We start from the raw sequence: 18,318 nt of genomic DNA on the forward strand, positions 1-18,318 counted from the left end.
TACTGTATCGTGAAATGATGCATGTCTAAAAAGTGTGTCACCAACATGAAAAGTTTGGAAAGCTCTGCTGAAAGGGAATGTTGTAAAATTATCTCCCTGCTGCAGTGAGGGCAGGCGCTGGTTCATAAATTTCGCTACTATGGATCCAAAACAATGTACAGAATAATTGGTTTTCTTCAAGCATCTAACTACTTAAATTCTATATTACTCTTCCCAGCACTTTGCCCGCTTCAAGAAAACAACCAATTCGAAACAGACTGCTGTACTGAAATCCTACAGAAGATATCTGAAATAGCATACATTCCTATTTTACAGGAACAGCAAGAAAAACGGACAAATTTTCATTACACTTCTGGGCGAAAAGGAGTTTCATTTCAGGCCTCAAAAGAAGGTTTTGCTTTTTGCTTCTTCTTCGTCTTTTGTGCCACGTTAGAAAACCTCCAGGATTTGCCATCTGTTTCAACCTGTGCTCCTCTTCAGATTGCTCCTCTCTTCCCTAGAGGCCCTTCTTACCGGGTTAGACATTTCTGGCAAATATAGTGGAGTAAGCCAAGATAGGTACGGTCTGTTTTCAAGGCTGAACACTGGGTTCCTCATTCTGTTAGATATGTATTTTGTCTTCCTTGGGTGTCCAGATAAGAGTATTTCCCTCTGATTGAATCTTGTCTACAAGAAACGTAACACCTCTGAAGGCCAAACTACATGTGATGCAGGAGACATGTAATGCTATCTCCATGTTTCGTTCTTTAATGCAAAGCAGTGGCACTGGGAGGAGGGTGTTTAACCCTTTCACTTGCACCATTTTCCAGATTAAAAATTCTGGGAGCATCTCTACACCAGCCTATAATCCCGCATTTAAAATGGGGCTTTTTGCTTCCATTTCAAATGCAGGATCACAACAGAAGCCCTTTATACATGCTTCCTTTCTCCCCCTCTTTTCCCCTCCTTTTCCCCCCTTATCTGAGTCTTCCATATGTTTCATTATACAGTCTCTAGATGGCACTGTGGTCCAGCTCCTCTTATTGCAAGTTTTCCTCTTTTCATGAAGGAACGCAAGCGGAACCCAAGCGCTGTAATTTGATAGCTCATTATCTTCACTCGTTTAAAAAATGGAATAAAGGTCATTAAGTGCGGGAGATGCCCTGGAGGTTGACAATGTCATCTAAAGGGCCCACAAACTTTTGTGAGTAACCAATCTCAATAGCATGATAAAAGCTCCATGTAAAGAAGCCTTGGGTACCGCTCTGTAAAAAAGAAAAGAAAAAATTCTTCCCCCCTGTGGGGCAATCAACAGCCAAAGAAATACATTTTTGTCAAGAAAATGACATGAGGGGATGGGAGGCTTAAAATGCCCCTTTAACTGTCCATTGGTTTTTACAGTGTTCTTTTAAATTATAATGTTAGCTTCCTTGGGCTTCTATTAGATGTGAAAGGTGGGGAAGAAATCCACCTAATTTAACAATTCCCCTCTCCCAGCACTGCTATGCTGATCAAATGGGCAGCTGCCCATTGCTGAATTTCATTAAAAACAACAATCATGTTGAGAGATCCAGTCATGGGATCACCTGCTTAACACATTAGATTGACCCTTAAACTCAGGTTGCAGAAGATTGCAAGGAAAGTGAATTCAATAGTAGCATGTACTCTTGCTTGCAGACCAATTACGTGAGGAAAGACAAGAATGAGGGATTTGAGCAGTTTCATTTGTTATTTGTAAACATAAAATCCTCAATGGAAAAATAAAATCCACAACAAGCTGTGTGTTCTTGACAATTGAATCTATACTGGCATGTAGACAATGAAGAATCTATACCAGGAATTTAATCTATACTGGAGCATAAAACTGCTGATACTTGGTAATGAGAAAATAGTATTTCTTTTTCAGAGAATCATGACATTAAAAAGTGGTATCAGGGAAACATTTCATTTTGATAGCTTGGTTTGAGCTGAGGCCCAAGTTTTGATTGATTGCTCACCTCTTTTCTTCAAAGTCAGCCATTATGAGCTGGCAGACAATTCCTCAATAAACAGAAAAGAGAGGCAACACTTCTTAGCAGCCAAACCTTCCAACCACTCCAGCCACATGAGGAAACTGCTATGCTGATTTTAGAAACACATTATAAGTAACAGGTTTTGAGTGCAGGTTTTCCTAGAACAGACCACTGATTTTTCACATGATTTGTTATAAGAAACACTGCAATCAGCTTGTGCAATGAGTCCACACTTTTCTACACAACTAGTTCTAATGAGCACACCACTTCTGGGACTGCTGTCATTAAAATAAAAAAGGAACTAATCTTCCTGCAATACTCCATACTTACATTTGCATATATGCCTCCTGATCAAACCTCTCCTGATTTTAAATCTGTTATATTTTTCTGATTTTGCATAATTCCACCTTTCCATTCCTTTTTATTTTAAGTATGTATGTATGTATTTAGAATATTTCTATGCCACTTTTCAGGACTGAAGTCCTCTCAAAGCGGCATACAATCAAAAAATGATCACCATAAAACAATGGTACAATAAAACATCCAATATTAAAACCTTAACCCAATTAAAAATTATCCACAACTCTAACTGGCTAAAAGAGCAGCATAACAGCAAAACATCAACCCAATGATCAGTTTCAAAGTTCCAAAATTAAGCAAGAGCAATAATAAAACCACCCCCAAACCATAAGCGGTCTGAAACAAAAATGTCTTCAGGGGGGCAGGGCCCATCTAAAAGAAATTGAGAGGAGGCCAAATGTATCTCTCTAGGGAGGGAATTCCACAGAAGTTCCACAGCCTCTCTGAGATCAGTCGTGGAAACGAGAGGTAGAGCTGTGTGTCCTCTACCTACTGATGACACTTCAGCCCAAACCTCCAGATGACTTCCTCCAGCGGCTTCGTGCATATATTTTACACAGCACTGGGGTCCAGATAGAACCCTGTGGAACCCCCAAAACCAAAGACCATAGGTGGAACAGATTTCCCCAAACACCCCTGACTGAGTTTGTCACACTAGAAAGGACAAAATGTACCATAACACTGTGCGTTCTAGTCCCAACACAGCCAGATGACCTAGAAGGATACCATGATCAATGGTATCAAAGGCCACCAAGAGGTCCAGGAGAACGAACAGCATCACGCTCCTCTCATTCATTCTCCGGCATAAGTAATCCACCAGGGTGACCAAGGCTGTCTTCATCCTGTATCCAGGCTGAATAAAATCTGAATAATCTTTCAAAGCTGACAACCTGAGCTACACAGCACAATTCACTGCATCATGATTTCTTTTTGTTTTATTTCATTTGAACATAGTATCGAAATCATGGCTGTGTGTATAAGGTGCAACTCAATCTGATGCAGGAGATTTGTGACTGGGATATCCAAAGGTTTTTTAAATTTATAGTAGTCCTGGGCCCGACAAATCTGAACGGGATTATGGTGCTGAGGGAGGGGTTTTTCACCCTTCCTCCTATGTTATTTTCTTGATTGATATTGCCTCACCCGCAGGCTCCCGAGGGGAAAGTTCACAAGAATCATACCCTGCATTTTATTTTTAAAAATTAGCATCTGGGGTTGCAATTCTAACTGAAAAAATGATACAAAGGAAAGAGTCTCCTTCTCTCAGCATCAGAGCCCTGACTGGACCTTTCCACCTAGTATTCTATTTTTTTAAAAAACAAAAAACTGGAACATCCTAATCATGGATTTCCCACACCACATCTAATTCAGATCTAAGGTTGCTCTGATGTATTAGTGCACATTTCCCCCACAAAATATCCAAGCCCCCCCAATCCTGAAAGGAGGAACTTTGCATGTACAACAGTACAGGAAGTACAGTGACGGGACAAGGAGGAATAAAACACAATGGCTGCATTCGGTTATCATACTAAACTATTGTTTCCCAAGGCTTGAATGAGCCTATCTTCCTGCCAGGCTTGTGTGCTCCTCCACTTCCCTCTCCACCTTTCCCATGGCCAGGAGGAGGAGTTTGGAAGCTTGCACTTTTGGTTAGCTGTGGTCTGTTGTGCCATCCAAACCTGGAAAAGTGGGTGGGGGCCACAAAACCTGCAGCAGGGGGCCACATGTGGTCTGCAGTCTGTGCACCCCTGTGCTATGGGCTGAAGCAGAAACTAATGTTAGTACAAACTTTCAGAAGTTGCTTGGGGTATGTGGTATAAAACTTCTTGCAGTCCTTTCTTTATAGTCATTGATGACAGAAACTTGCTTTACATTTAACTTAAAGCTGAGATGCTCAGGATGCTATAAAAAAGGTTGACTGCCCTGATAAATTACCAAGCAACTGGATATTTGTATGTTGGGAAGTTCTACTCACTCAAGCCTAGTAAAAAATGTTTTTGGAATAACGCAGATACCATTTTACAAGGTTAGCAATATCTCAGAGAGTTCTTGTTAGGGATATTTGATACCTGACAATTTCTAGTATTTCAATTTCTCTAAGGAATAATATTGCAATAAGCTCTTAATACAAAAAGAAATACACCAACATTTGTTTTGTTGATCTGAAAAAATATACACAATAGCAAAATTATATCTCCAAGATGTATGTGGATATAAAAGAATAGCAGTAAATTTCTATTACAGTTTATTAGACTTATATAGGATACATCCTATTTCAGAAAAAGCTATTAATTTGAGTGTTTCATCATGCGAAACAGAGAAAAGTCTGATTTAATATACTTGGAAGAAATCAATGAAGTGTCACTATATATTCCAAAATCGTTGCATTTACTTATATATGTATATAATACTCAATTATGAAAACTGAATCCAGGAAAATCCAGTCTACCCTACTGTGATGGTTAACACTCCATAAATAACTAAAGATGTGAGATCCTAATCTAATCAGCAACAAATAACTGCTCATGGCATAAAACAATAATTTACAGCAGACTTTTGGAAAAGGAAAGGTTCCTCCTGTGCAAGCACCGGATCATCACTGACCCCTAGAGGGACGCCACTTACGCTGGTGTTTTCATGGCAGACTGGGTGGTTTGCCATTGCCTTCTACAGTCGTGACTACCTTTCCCCCAGCAAGCTGGGTACTCATTTTACTGACCTCAGAAGGATGAGTCGACCTGAGCCGGCTACCTGAGACCCGGCTTCCACTGGGATAGAACTCAGGTGGTAGGGAGAGTTTCGGTTGCAATACTGCCGCCTACCACTCTGTGCCACATGAGGTTCTTTGAATGCAGTTACCAGAGAGTGCATATGTTTATGATAAAAATTACAACTGTGGCTTAATTATGATAAACCCCAAAACCTTTACATACTATGCAAGACACACTTTTCACCTATAGTGTGTGTTTAAGGCCACTGAAATCAATTACCTGGTGTGTTTAACTTTATTGTAGCCTTGACTCCAGAAAATTAACTTTGAGAAAATAAAGGGGTCAAAAGATTATTTATTTATATATTTATTTTAAGAAATATTTCTAGGCTCCCTTTCCTAGGAGTCCTCCCAAAGTGGCTAACAACAATAACAATTAATAAAAACCGATACAGTAATAAAACAGCAAACATCAGCATAAAACATCTGTACTATGCAGTACTAAAAACCTACAACACAATGGCAGCTACAAGCCAGAGCAGTCCAGTAAAACATAATCAGGGGAAGGCCAAAGTAAAGAAGTACGTCCTCAGGGCTTTTCTAAAAGCCTGTGATGTTGGGGTCTGATGGACCCCAGATGGCAACCCATTGCAGAGTTGTGGGGCCACTGAGGAAAAGGCCCCCTCATGTGTACTCATCCACTAAACTGCCCTCAAAGGTGGGAAAGTGAGAAGGGCCTCTCCTGCTGATCTGATATGGACAGCAAGGATTTATTCCATACTACATAGGACCTTAATATGCTGTGACTGCAAGCTGGGGGAGTAAATGAGCTGCTGGGAAATATTTTTGGGTGCCCCTCACTTCCTCTCTCCATGCCTTTAAATGTTTATCTGGCTTCTGTGGGTCAAAAATGTAAAAGCCAAACATTCCCAGCCAGCACACTACTAACCTTATCATAGAATCATAGAATAGTAGGGTTGGAAGGGGCCTACAAGGCCATCGAGTCCAACCCCCTGCTCAGTGCAGGAATCCAAGTCAGAGCATCCCTGACAGATGGCTGTCCAGCCTCGTCTTGAACGACTCCAGTGTGGGAGAGCCCACTGCCTTCCTAGGTCATTGGTTCCATTGTCATATTGCTCCAACCATCAGGAAATTTTTCCTGATGTTCAGCCAGAAGGCTTTGGCTTTGCTGGCCCTTGTGGCTTTGCTGGCCCTGAATATAACAATATGAATCATTCTGCCCTTTCAGAAATTATGGTAAATATGCCATGAGGCAGTATTTGCCATGAAATTACAGCCAGAAGACAGCCTCGGTGCAAGCTCTCCCGCCACCTCAGGCAGGACAACACACATACCACCACTCCCACCACCCCCTTACCTCAGTCACTGCATTGCATTCCCCACCCCCTTACGATTGCTGAGTCGTGTCCCGCACCCCCTTACCGTCGCATCGCTCACCACAAGGGCAGGCAGACTCTCTGGGGTGTCACATCAGCTGGGGAAGCAGCCGGCGTGGCTTCTCAGAGAGCCAACTGAAATGCCTGGCTCTGAGGGGTCCTTCCTCAGAGCCAGGAATGGGAGGGGTGCCCCAAGAGAATGGCCCCTCCCATAATGCCTGGCTCTAAGGAAGAACTCCCTCAGATCCAGGCATTTCAGCCTGGCCAGCCCTCTGAGGAGCTATGCCAATGGGCAGCTGCTCTGGAGAGGCCCACTGGCCAATCTCTCATTGCAGCACTTGCCACAGTGAGAGGGTAGGACCGGTGGGGCTCTCTGGAGCACTTGCCAATGTGACCGAGCAGGCGGCTGCTCAGGAGATCCCCGCTGGTCCCACTCTCCCGCTGTGGCAAATGCCATGAAGGAAGAGCAGCCAGCACGGATCTCTGGAGCACCTGCTGGAGGCGGAGGAGGAGGTGAGCCTTCCTGGCAGGGCTGGGGGTAGTGTCACAATTTGTCGCTCCTCCTGCGCTGCTGCCTGAGGTGGGGGAGTCATTCCCTCTCATGGGAGGGCCAGTCCAGGCTGAAAGTGGACACAGCCAAGGATTTTCATAACTGCATTTGCTTAAGTGATGTCTCCTTTTTAAAAGAGTGATCTCTGATCCCAGAACAGGGGTGTCAAACTTCCTTCAGCTCAAACCTGAAATATGGGTTCAAATCTCTTTCAGCCCTAATTCAATTTTGAAAAAGCTTTCAGGGGCCATGTTCCAGTGGTGGGCAGGGCCAACGGCAAAAGGAGGTCAGCCAAACTTACAGAAACTACCAGCATATTTTAGCTTAAACCTCTTACTGCCAGTAACTTAGCTTTGCTCTCTCTCCCAGCCCGCATATTCAACTTCGCCTCTACCTCCAGCACCTCTGCAGTACACCATTGCAGTCAGTCATGTTGCCCTTTGCCTCCCCAGTAGCTAATAGGCTAATTGCTCCTGTGTTCTCTTCTTCTCTCCCCACCATTACCTTACAGCTGACTCCAATAAGACCCCAAAGCCTCCTCCAGTAGCCCAGATCACAGCAGTCAGCCAAACACTAAAGCAAACAACAAGGCAAAGCTAGAAAGTTGATGCTGAGAGAGGAGCTGCTGCAGGGGGTGGGGGAGGTGAAGAACCACACTTGAGATGACTAGGAGTTGCCACTGGCCCTTGCAGTGAAGATCATTGTCATGGGCATAATGGGTGCTGTTTACTCCTACACTTCATACATATGGAAAAGTAAAAGATCTCACTGTTTTCAGCTACGACAACTCAAACCATTCCTTGTTTTTGAAATCCTGAGATGGCAACCCTAACAGGAACCACTCAATCTGATGAGATGAGACAGAACTGAAAAACTGCCCATTCATGGCCTTACCTCTCCATTCCTGAATCCCTTGTTGTGAGAGGGGGCACTTGGGCTGGTGGGTTGTGTGGGCTGCCATGCGCATTGTGCCCCGGTGAAGTGTGGCTCACAGATTGTGGTGGGGGCCCAGTGCCCACAGCGGTTCCACTTCGACTCGACTGAGTACTGGAGAACAGTGCCGCTGCAATGAAGGCAAAAGCATTCACTATGATGACAGGCGCATTTGCATATTCCTCATATAACTGAGGATCCTGTTCAATTTTCAAATGTGAATTAGGTATAGGGATCTTAGCTTTGAAAATGACACAGTGTGTGGGGGGGTTAAATGTGGCAGACTTTAAACAACCATGCATAAGAAAACTATGGAACAAAGCTCTGAACTTTGCTTGAAATGTGGTGACATTTGAGACTGGTTAGGCTGTCTTACACTGCAAACAAACAAACAAAACCCCTCTGTTGTTTGCAGAGTTTCTCTGGCCAGCAGTGAGAGCTTGACTCATCCTCTGATGTCTGTGAGAACAATGGTCCTGCTTATTGCTTGAGCAAAGAGAGGAAAAGTCCTTCATATGGCCAATAGCAGCCAACTGAGTTGTCTCCTTTCTGTCAGACGAGTAGAAAACTGTCTATAGATCAGGACCCGTCCATGGACAAAAATACCATCATGCACATTGTAATTCATCAATGCACGAAATCACTCTGCCTTCCAAGTCTAGGAAGTAAATATCACACCTGCCATCTGAAACTAAGCCTAAATCTTGTAACTGAACCTGTGCATATCCTTCCTGTTACTTCTATCTTTGTTCTGTCTCTCTCTTGCCTCCCCTTCCTCATCAAAATTTAGATTGTAAACTCCTTAGGGAGGCATCGATCTTTATGTTACTCTGTAAAGTTCCATGCCTATTGATGATGAGGATGAAGATGATGATTAATTACATTTCTATACTGCCCCCATAGCCGAAGTTATCTGGGTGGTTTACAGAAATTAAAAACCATTAAAAACATAAAGTTTAAAAACAATTTACATAAAAACACACAAACAGGCAGTATACACCGAGACAACATACTGATTTTATCATCGTCATCAAAACTTTAATATTTAAATTAAATTTAACAGCAATTTTGTCCATTGAGAGAAAGTCAATATTACTTATACTGAAGATGTCACCTAACAAGAACACATATCAGAGATTATGAAATTAGGAACTGACAAAAACATAGTTTACTTAGGGCGCAATCCTATGGGGATAGGTGGCCACCTCCAAACTCGGAGGCGACCGCCTATCCAATGCAGGGCAGGAGACGCACAGAGGGGATCGTTCCCTCCGTGCTTCTCCTGCCCTGCATTTGCGGCTAGACAGCCGATTTCAGCTGACTAGCTGCGGGAAGGCAGAGCGGGGGAGCAGGCTGCCAGACGACACATAGGATGTGTTGTACTGGCATTCCTGCCTTCCCCGCCCTGGAATGTCCCCCGGAACACCCCGTTTTGGCTGCTCCACACTCCTCTTCCGAGCGTGGAATGCAGGGCTGTTCCGCGCTGCCTACGAGGCAGAGCGGAAGGGAGAAAAGGTTGGTTCTCCACGAACCGACCTCAGAGCGCAGGCTCCAAGGTCGGTCCCTGGAAAACCACATATCCTGTGGCCGTCTAGCCACTGACTAGCAGCCATAGGATTGCTCCCAGTCCATTACCTACAAATCAGAAACTTCACATTTATATCACAACATAGTTCCACGGATACAAATTTAAGGTATGCTTAGATCTATAGATGATAAAATGATACTATTGGAGAAGCAGACTGAAGAGTTATAGATTAAAATGGGAGAGGGATTTAAATTAACACTTGTTAGAGAAGAGGACTGGATTTATCTATGTGTCCATGGGCAAGTACACTATTTCAGTCTGCATTAAAGAAACCTTTTACAAAATCTTATATGGATGATACTATACACCAAATAGGGTTAAGTGTGTGTGTGTGTGTGTGTGTGTGTGGGTGTAATCAACACCTGAGATAATTACTGATGCTGTGAACTGGTACAAGTATGGTGCATTATGATAGGATGAAGAATTACTGAAAAGTGATACTGCGAATCACTGTAAGATAAGAGGGTAAACTTCGCTTTTCTTACTAACACTTCACTTACTGAGATTGTTAAAAGCGCAAGGCATATTGATCTGGTGGAACAGCTAATAACAACTGCTATAACATGTATAGCAGAACATTGGGAAGCTGCCTGTAACCAAACACTCAGAAAAGGAGAGGTTGTAATGACCATGGGGAACAATATTTATCAACATAGTGACAACATTAAAATGAATGATGGAAACTGGCTGTTCTTTTAGTCCATTTGTAAAGACATGAGAACATTTTCTTTGTTATTGGAATGCTACTGGTAAAGGGTGTAAGGCATTGAGGTGTACCTTGTCTTTGTTAGTTCAACAATGTGTGCCAGTTAGGGTGGACATACTGCATTTTATTGTTATTTTAATAATAACATATGAAATAGTAACAACCACCACCACTAAGGTGAAAGAAACATGCTTTGTATATACTATCTTGCTAATTTCACTGAGTGCAGCCTTCCCCAACCTGGTGCCCTCCAGATGCTTGGGACTATAACTCCCAGTATTCCTGACCACTGGCCATGCTACCTGGGGCTGGTGGGAGTTGAAGTTCACAACATCCAGAGGATACCAGGTTGAGGAAGGCTGGTGTAGTGGAATTGAACCATAGATCCCACAACTGGTGAACTAAATGTAGAAAGAGCCTTGCTCGATCAGACCAAGCGTTCATCTAGTCCAGCCTTCCCCAAAGTGGTGTCCTCTAGATGTGTTGGACTACAACTCCTATCATCCCCAGGCAGCATGGCTGGGAGTTCCGCTGGGCATGAGGGCAATATTCCTCCCTTGCAGAATACCAACAACTGGTATTCATCGGCATGCTGGTTCTGAATTTGGAGGCTCTATTTTGCCATCATGGCTTTTAAAAATGTATTTATTTATAATACTTATATACTCATTAATATAATAAAATCTCTGAGTGGTTTACATAGATATATTAAAAATCACATTCAAACATACTATTAAAAACAGTGTCAACTACAGTAACAATACAAAGCAATACAAAGATCACTAAGATGGAGCAGCATATCAGCAGTTAATTACAAGCCAGAGAAAGCCTGGGTGATCAAGGCCATTTTCAGGAGGCATTTGAAACATACCACAGTTCTGCCTCCTGAACTGCACATGGGAGGGTGTTCTAGAGGGTGGGCGCTGTCACCGAGAAGGCCCACCTCTGAGATATTACATGGCAACGTTCTGTTGGTCGTGAAATGACCAGCAAGGCCTGCTCTGAAGATCTTAACGTTCGGCTCGATGCATATAGAAGATGGTGGTCTGCCAGGTATCCTGGTCCCAAGTTGTTTAGGGCTTTGTATGTCAGCAACATAACCTTGAACATGGCTGAGTAGCTAATAGGCAGCCAGTGTAGCTGATATTAATCAACAAGTGGGACTTGCAACAAAATGCTGCAGTGTGAAGTGCTCCTGTTTACTGTTCCCATTAGCCAGCCGTGCCCACCTTCACAATACTCCATTCCATTGCCACTCTCACTGGGTTTTCCATTTTCTCCACCCCCAACAGTCAGTTAGCATTCTTCAGCCACTGAGCACACTTCGTCCTCAGTAGGGTGTTTACCCCCCGCTTTTTTTTTTACCAGATTTTTTTTGTATCTCTGCAAATTTTGGTATCCTCCTTAACCTACTGATATCCCCCTCTTGTGTGGGGGTGGTGACATTTTGGCAATATACGCAATTGAAGATCAGGATCTGTCCCGAACCTACTGCCAATCAATTTTGCTGGGTGACTCTGAGGGCCAAACTAGATGTGATTTTGTTATGTGGTATGGCCTTGTATTGCTATTTTTTAAGAAAGGAAAAAAGCCAGTCCAGGGGGCCCTGAGCTTGACTGTGACTGTGTTGTGGCGGAGAGAGGACCTTAGTCCTTTGCCTTCAGCACGGTCCTGACTGGAATTCCCCCACACACGCTTGCTATTTACAATGGGAGGAACATTCCCATTGGTGCCAATGGGAGCTTTCCCCTCATTGAAAATAGAATGTCAGGGAGATCTCAGCCTGATCAGGACTGCAATGCAAGCAAAGGATTAAAGCCCCATGCCACAGCCCTAATCCAGCTCCACCCCACCCGCATTGGCTATTGGTTGAAAATAAATCAGCCACACAGGGCCAAACCATATAGCAAATATCATGTTTGGTTTGGCCCCAACTACTAGTAACATAGGACGTAAGGGAAAAAAATCCTCTCAATCCATTCTCTCTAAAGCACTTATCATATCCTCAGCAGTCTTTTTTCTAAGCTAAATAGTCATCCAAAGCACTTTAGCCTCTACTGATCCAGCCACATTATAATTTTGCTTGTGCTTTTCTGCATCTTTTCCAGTTCTATAATGTCCTTTTTAAAACAAGGGGTGCTTCCAGACAGAGGGTTCCTAGTACTAACCGTCAGAAGACATTGTGCAGCTATTCTGTCTTTTCCTCTTTAACCTTTTTTTTTGTGGAAAGAAAAAAGATGGAAGAAGCAGTGGGAAAACACAGGAGGAGTTCAAGACCATCATCTGGACCCCCTGTAAAGTTCCATGAATGAGGCAGAGCGACTGCGCAATAAAAGCCTCATCCGGAAGCACCCAAATTGTCCAGATTTCGTGGAATATTTCCTGACTTGATGGTGGAGTTATAAAAGGGCATTATTATTTTATTTTCAGTCTCTTTTGTAATAATCCCTAACATGAAATTTGCCCTTTTCATTGCTGCTTCATCATTTTCATTCAGCTATTCACCATGATCCCGAGGCATTTTTTCATGATTAATCAATGCCAATTTAAATCCCATCAGTGTATATGGGAAGTTAGAAATTGTCCCATCCCCACCCAAAATGTGCAGCCAGTCATGGCTGGGGCATGCTGGAAGTTGTAGGACTTTTTTCAGTCTAAACCTTCGTAGGATTGCGCCCTTAGTCATATAATCCACAAATTTAGCCACCTTGCTGTTCGCTGCTGACTCCAGCTCACGTAAGAAAAAATTAAGTAGCACCACTTCCTGAATCAAAATCTTAGGGACATAATGCAGTGGCACAGGAGAGGTACCATGCTTCGCTTGCCACATAGCTATGAGGGGCTGTATGTACCAAAAAAAAGGGGGGGGGTCATTAAAATTAGATGCACAGATCTAGCATGCAATGATGGGAGGGTATGATATCTGAGAATTTCTATATCAGCTCACTATAGCATCATTTTAATTCCCCACTATTACTTTGAGTATGATATTTGTATCTATTTCCATGTTTTATTATGTTTAGACTCAGGGAGGGAATAAAGCACTATCTGATATTACTTGCTTTTTATTTATGTAATAGTCCCGATGATATAAAACAGATTGTCTTTTGAGACAAGAATTTACCAAAAATTGGATCAACCTATTGCAAATATATATATATATATATATATATATATATATATATATATATTTACAACACAGACTCTCGGTAAAGCAACTCCTTTCGTGCTTCTTCAAAAAACATGAATATTACTTTTGTCGTGCAAGTCTCTTTAAAAGAAAAATAAGCAACATGGAAAAATAATTGGTCACTGTTCTTTTTTACTTACCCTTAAGATATTTATGCTGCAGTATTTAAAGCCAGAGAATGTTTGCGAATTGAAGCTCAAATTATATGTATTTTTAAATGACAGTAATTGTGGTAAATATTTAGGAAAAATTATGCTGTCATTGTTTAGTGCCTCATTACAAAGATGCCTACCAACACAAGTACTGACCATCAGAATCATTACTTCACAAAAATCTTGTGAAGTTTCATAAATATGAAGTTTCATTTTTATAGTTTCCAAAAGCATATAAAAATAAATTATGTAGAGATGATGGACAATGTTACCTTGCTCACAATTAATGGATAAGAACTGCTGCTAAATTAAAGCTTTCTTAAAAAAAAAAATCTTCTTAGCACAGCAAGTACTCTGTAATTTAAATACTTCCCCCTGCCCCAAATCTGGAATTGCCACTTCTCTTGCAAATTGCAATCTTTCTTCAAATCAAAAGAAAAAGCCCTCTCCTTCCTGCCTGCCTGCCTGCCTGCCTGCCTAAATAAAGTGCAAAAATGTTGCAGGTTTGCCATTTCAATGTCTAAGCAGTCATAGGAAATGGGGTTGCCATAGGCCAATAGAGCAGTTCAAAGGGCATTTCTACACTAGCCTAAAATCCTGCATTTAAAATGGGGCTTCCTGCTTCTGTTTTAAATGCAGGATCACAACTGACTCCCTTTACATGCGCTTCCTCCCCCCCCCTTCTCCCCATATCTGAGTCTTCCATTATCTTTCACTGATCTTTCTCCTCTTCTTGCTGCCTTAACTCTTTTCACAGAGGAAACTGAAGCAGAACGCAAGGCAATGGGGTAATTTGATAGCTCATTATCTGCTATCTATTTACAAATGGAACAAAGGGCATTTAGTGCAGGAGGGTCATGGCATCATGTAAAGAGCCTGCAAACTTCAGTGAAGGAGCAATCTCAATTGCAAGATAAAAGCCTGGTGTGAAGAAGCCCAAAATCGGGTCTGCTGGTGTGGTCTCCAGCAAGTTAGTGTCAAATAAAGGGTTAATTGTAGGGCTTCCAGTTTTGTTCTGCTGAACTGGTAGATGAATCAACTTAGGGCCAAACTAAATGTGTCCCTGTATTTGTGTGTGTGTATTTTTTTAAAACAGCAATCACAGGGCTACCCCAATATGGGGTGGGGTGAGAAACTTTGCCCATGCTGCACCTTGATTAAAATCCCACCCTGGCAGCCAGCTGCTATATGTCCCAGGATGGAAGCTGCTCTAATCAGAATGAACAAGAATTAAAACTGACTCTTGCTGTAAGAATGAGTGATAGCTTTTGTTTATATCACAACTGACAGTGTGCTCTATAAGTATCCACTCAGAAGTAGGCCCCATTATGTTCAATAGTACTTACTCCCAGGTAAGTGGGTATAGGACTGCAGCTTTAGTTACATTCAGGATTGAACTGTTAATGTATTAATTAATTTAAAGGTTAAAAGGCAGATCACTAAACTTAAAATTATTTAACCAATTGATAGGTGCATTTAGTTCAAATATTATTTTAGTAAAAAAAAGTCAAGGTTCACATGGGCAAGTAACTTAGTAAGTACTTATTATTGATGGTATATGAAATGAAATCCCTTTCTTCAAAGATTCATATGTTGCAAGTCATGAGCGGAAAATATTTCCATGACCAAATGACTTGATACTATTCATATCAACTGCCTCCTATAATTCCGGGATTTTTCCCACTGTAACATATAGTTAACTAAGGCTGCAACTCTACACACACTTACCTGGGGGGGAACCCATTGAACTCAGTGGGCTTGCTTCTGAGTAGGCATATATATGATTACAGTATAACAGGACAAAAATATCCAAAGTTCCATTCCTAGTCTCTCCCATGCACATCTAAAACAGCAGTCTCATTACAATCAATAGGGCTTTTTTTTCTGTTTAGGATCTGTTGGGGGATAATATTTAAACTCTGATGGCATAAATGGCTATAAATGACAAGCTCCTGTCCATTTCATTTGTACATGACAAGACAAGAACTCAAAACAAATAAATTACAGTCTTCTGAACTGGATAAGAAGAGCCTTTTGAATGGCAGGGTTCTAATGCAATGACCTTCAGTTTTAGTAAGACAGATTTTAATCCAGATCCCACATTTTATTGCTTTGGGGATTTCACTGGCTCTTAATCACAAAAGCAATAAGAGTTTCCAATATGTTCATCTGCCTCAGTTAATCAATTGTTCCAGCTGCCAATCACTAGAGGCAACTTAAATGATATCAGCCAGCCAGCAAAACAGCTGTGATCTCTTGGGAACACTGAAGGGTCTACATAGTGAACTTCACCTTTTCCTCAGGCATCTCTGACATGCTGTATATTGTTTCACAGCAGGCCCACCATTATTGCAATGTATGCTAGCAGCATGTAGGAATTTCACTAGTGCTTTTTCCTCTCTGTGGTTAGCCCTAGAAATTATTGCAAGGGCCATAGCTCAGACTATTCATGGAAATTATAAAAAGCTAGCCAACTAAAACTGAGAAATGCCCTGTGAGTCCTTGGTAACTGCAAAATAACATCCTCATGTGTCAACTTGGTCATTATTATGAAGTTGTTTTGGATGCATTGTGTTTCCCTCATTTGATACTATCCATTTAGCCTAATTCCTGGCATCTGCAGAAAAAAACACACATTTTATATATATCAAATAATCCCTCCTTTCATACTGAATTTTTCTTTGCCACCACTAAATTGCTGACCAGGTACTTTTAAAAGTTTCATAAAAGAGGTAATTTGAGCAGGTGCAGTTTTCCTCACCCTTGTATGGCAATCTTCATCAAAGTAAATTGCTTCCTCCATAGGTATTAAAGCACCCCTGCCCTCCTTTGGGTGTGGTAACTCTACTAATAAAAGTAGAGAATGGTGGGGACAGGGTGTGTGTGGCTGTATTCAAGAGAGGGAGAGGTCAAAATCCAAAAAGTCACGTGGTTAGCTCAACAAATGCTGTGGGGTGGTTACTTTTTCCTGTCTGACTAGAAACTTTTGCCTGTGGCACAAGGGGCTGATTTTTGAATGGAAAAATTCAGAAGTCCCAGTGCACTGATGCAATAACCTCATGCTTGCGTATATGCTTCTGGGGAACTTTGTCTTCCCCTCCTTTCTTTAAAAAAATAATTACTGTATGCTAAAATAAGAAACACTGATGCAATGAATATGGACTTGAGCAAGCTCCGGGAGAGAGCGCAGGACAGGAAGGCCTGGCGTGCTATGGTCCATGGGGTCACGAAGAGTCGGACACGACTGAACAACAACAACAAAATAAGAAAATGTGGACTAAGAAAAGCTCTATCAAACATGTCTTGATGGTTCCCTGGTTCTAATGAGTGTTCCTTTCCATACTAGACTAATACCTTTCATTAAGAAGTAAAACATGTGAAATTCTGTAGCTTTTTTTAATCTAACAATTTTTGAAAAGTTTCTATCAAAAATAGCTGTGCCACCTGCTTCAGATTGCCTTTAATACGCTTGTGTTTTTATCTGTTAGGGACAAGTAACTTAATTTCAATGCTATCAGAACAGTAGCCTTAGGGTGCAATCCTTTGCGGGTTCAGACAGAGAAAAGGCCTATGCTGGCTGGAGAATGCTGGGAGGTGCAGGCCTTTTCTCTGTCTAAACCCGCATAGGATTGCGCCCTTAGAAAACTATTCAATGTAATTTTGATTCCTACCCACCTCCTGCCAAGTGAGTTAAATAAATACTCTAAAGGCAGTCTCCAATGGGGGCATTGCACAAGCATCCCCTCCTGCCGATTCCATTGGCCAAGCTGGACCACCATGTGCACAACAGATTTAACGCTTCCTATAGGAAGCGCCCAAATACTCGTTTCTAGATTGGGACAGGTCGGCGGAGCTCCCTTATTCGAGCTCTGCTGACCTGCCCTGTTCTGGAAATGAGCATTTCCACTTGTTTTCAGTTGCTTCTGCAAACACTAAATCTCTGTTGCACCCAAGGTGGGTCTCACTTGTGGAACAGAATCGGCAGGGGTGCAGCACCCCATTGGATACTGTCCTAAAAGCTCTTCTTTCTTTCTACATTCATACAGTGTATCTGTATCTACAACCCATATTAGTAGTTACTGGAAAATTCCACTTACATGAAATAAGTATTTTTACCTGACCTTTACCCTGGTTAACTGAGGAAAAAAATACTACCTGCCTTTTGGGTACCAAGAAACAAGGTAAATAAACATGTCAAGTCATTGATAATGGTAGCAATGAATAAATAGCTACTGGAGCCCAGTCTACTAACCAGTAAAAACATAGTAACTCACACTTAAGCTACCAGTAAAATGCACTGACAAGGGGTACTTCCAGACTGATGGCTCTAATGCTACCAATCAAAAGATTCTGCATCTTTCCCTCCTTAACCGATTATTTGTGGTAAGAAAAAAGACAGAAGAAGTGTGGGAAAATGGGTTGGGTTACAAATAACTGCTTATAAATCATCATGTGCTTAGTGGGATCTTCTCAAACTGGGGAGAGGTAATGAGCGGGGTGCCGCAGGGCTCAGTCCTGGGCCCAGTGCTCTTCAACATTTGTATTATGACTTGGAGGAGGAGGAGGTGCAGGGAATGCTGATCAAATCTGCAGATGACACAAAATTGGGCGGGATAGCTAATACTTTGGAAGACAGAAACAAAATTCAAAGTGATCTGGATAGACTGGAGCGCTGGGCAGAAAACAACAGAATGACATTTAATAGGGATAAATGCCAAGTTCTGCACCTAGGAAAAAGAAA

At 42.0% G+C, this 18,318-nt stretch overlaps 1 protein-coding gene across 3 annotated transcripts in view; it reads right to left on the reverse strand.

Moving 5' to 3' along the window:
* Positions 1–18,318, reverse strand: part of GLIS3 (GLIS family zinc finger 3) — a 231,346-nt gene that overhangs the window by 38,385 nt on the left and 174,643 nt on the right. For all 3 annotated transcript variants that reach the window (XM_084834415.1, XM_084834416.1, XM_084834418.1), the window contains one exon: positions 7,903–8,071. In XM_084834415.1, coding sequence (XP_084690541.1) covers positions 7,903–8,071 — 169 coding nt within the window. The remainder of the gene's footprint in view (positions 1–7,902; positions 8,072–18,318) is intronic.

Source organism: Heloderma suspectum, chromosome 2, assembly GCF_057233095.1.
Source record: "Heloderma suspectum isolate Gila_16-S chromosome 2, 16-S_ref, whole genome shotgun sequence".
Lineage (NCBI taxonomy): Eukaryota > Metazoa > Chordata > Lepidosauria > Squamata > Helodermatidae > Heloderma > Heloderma suspectum.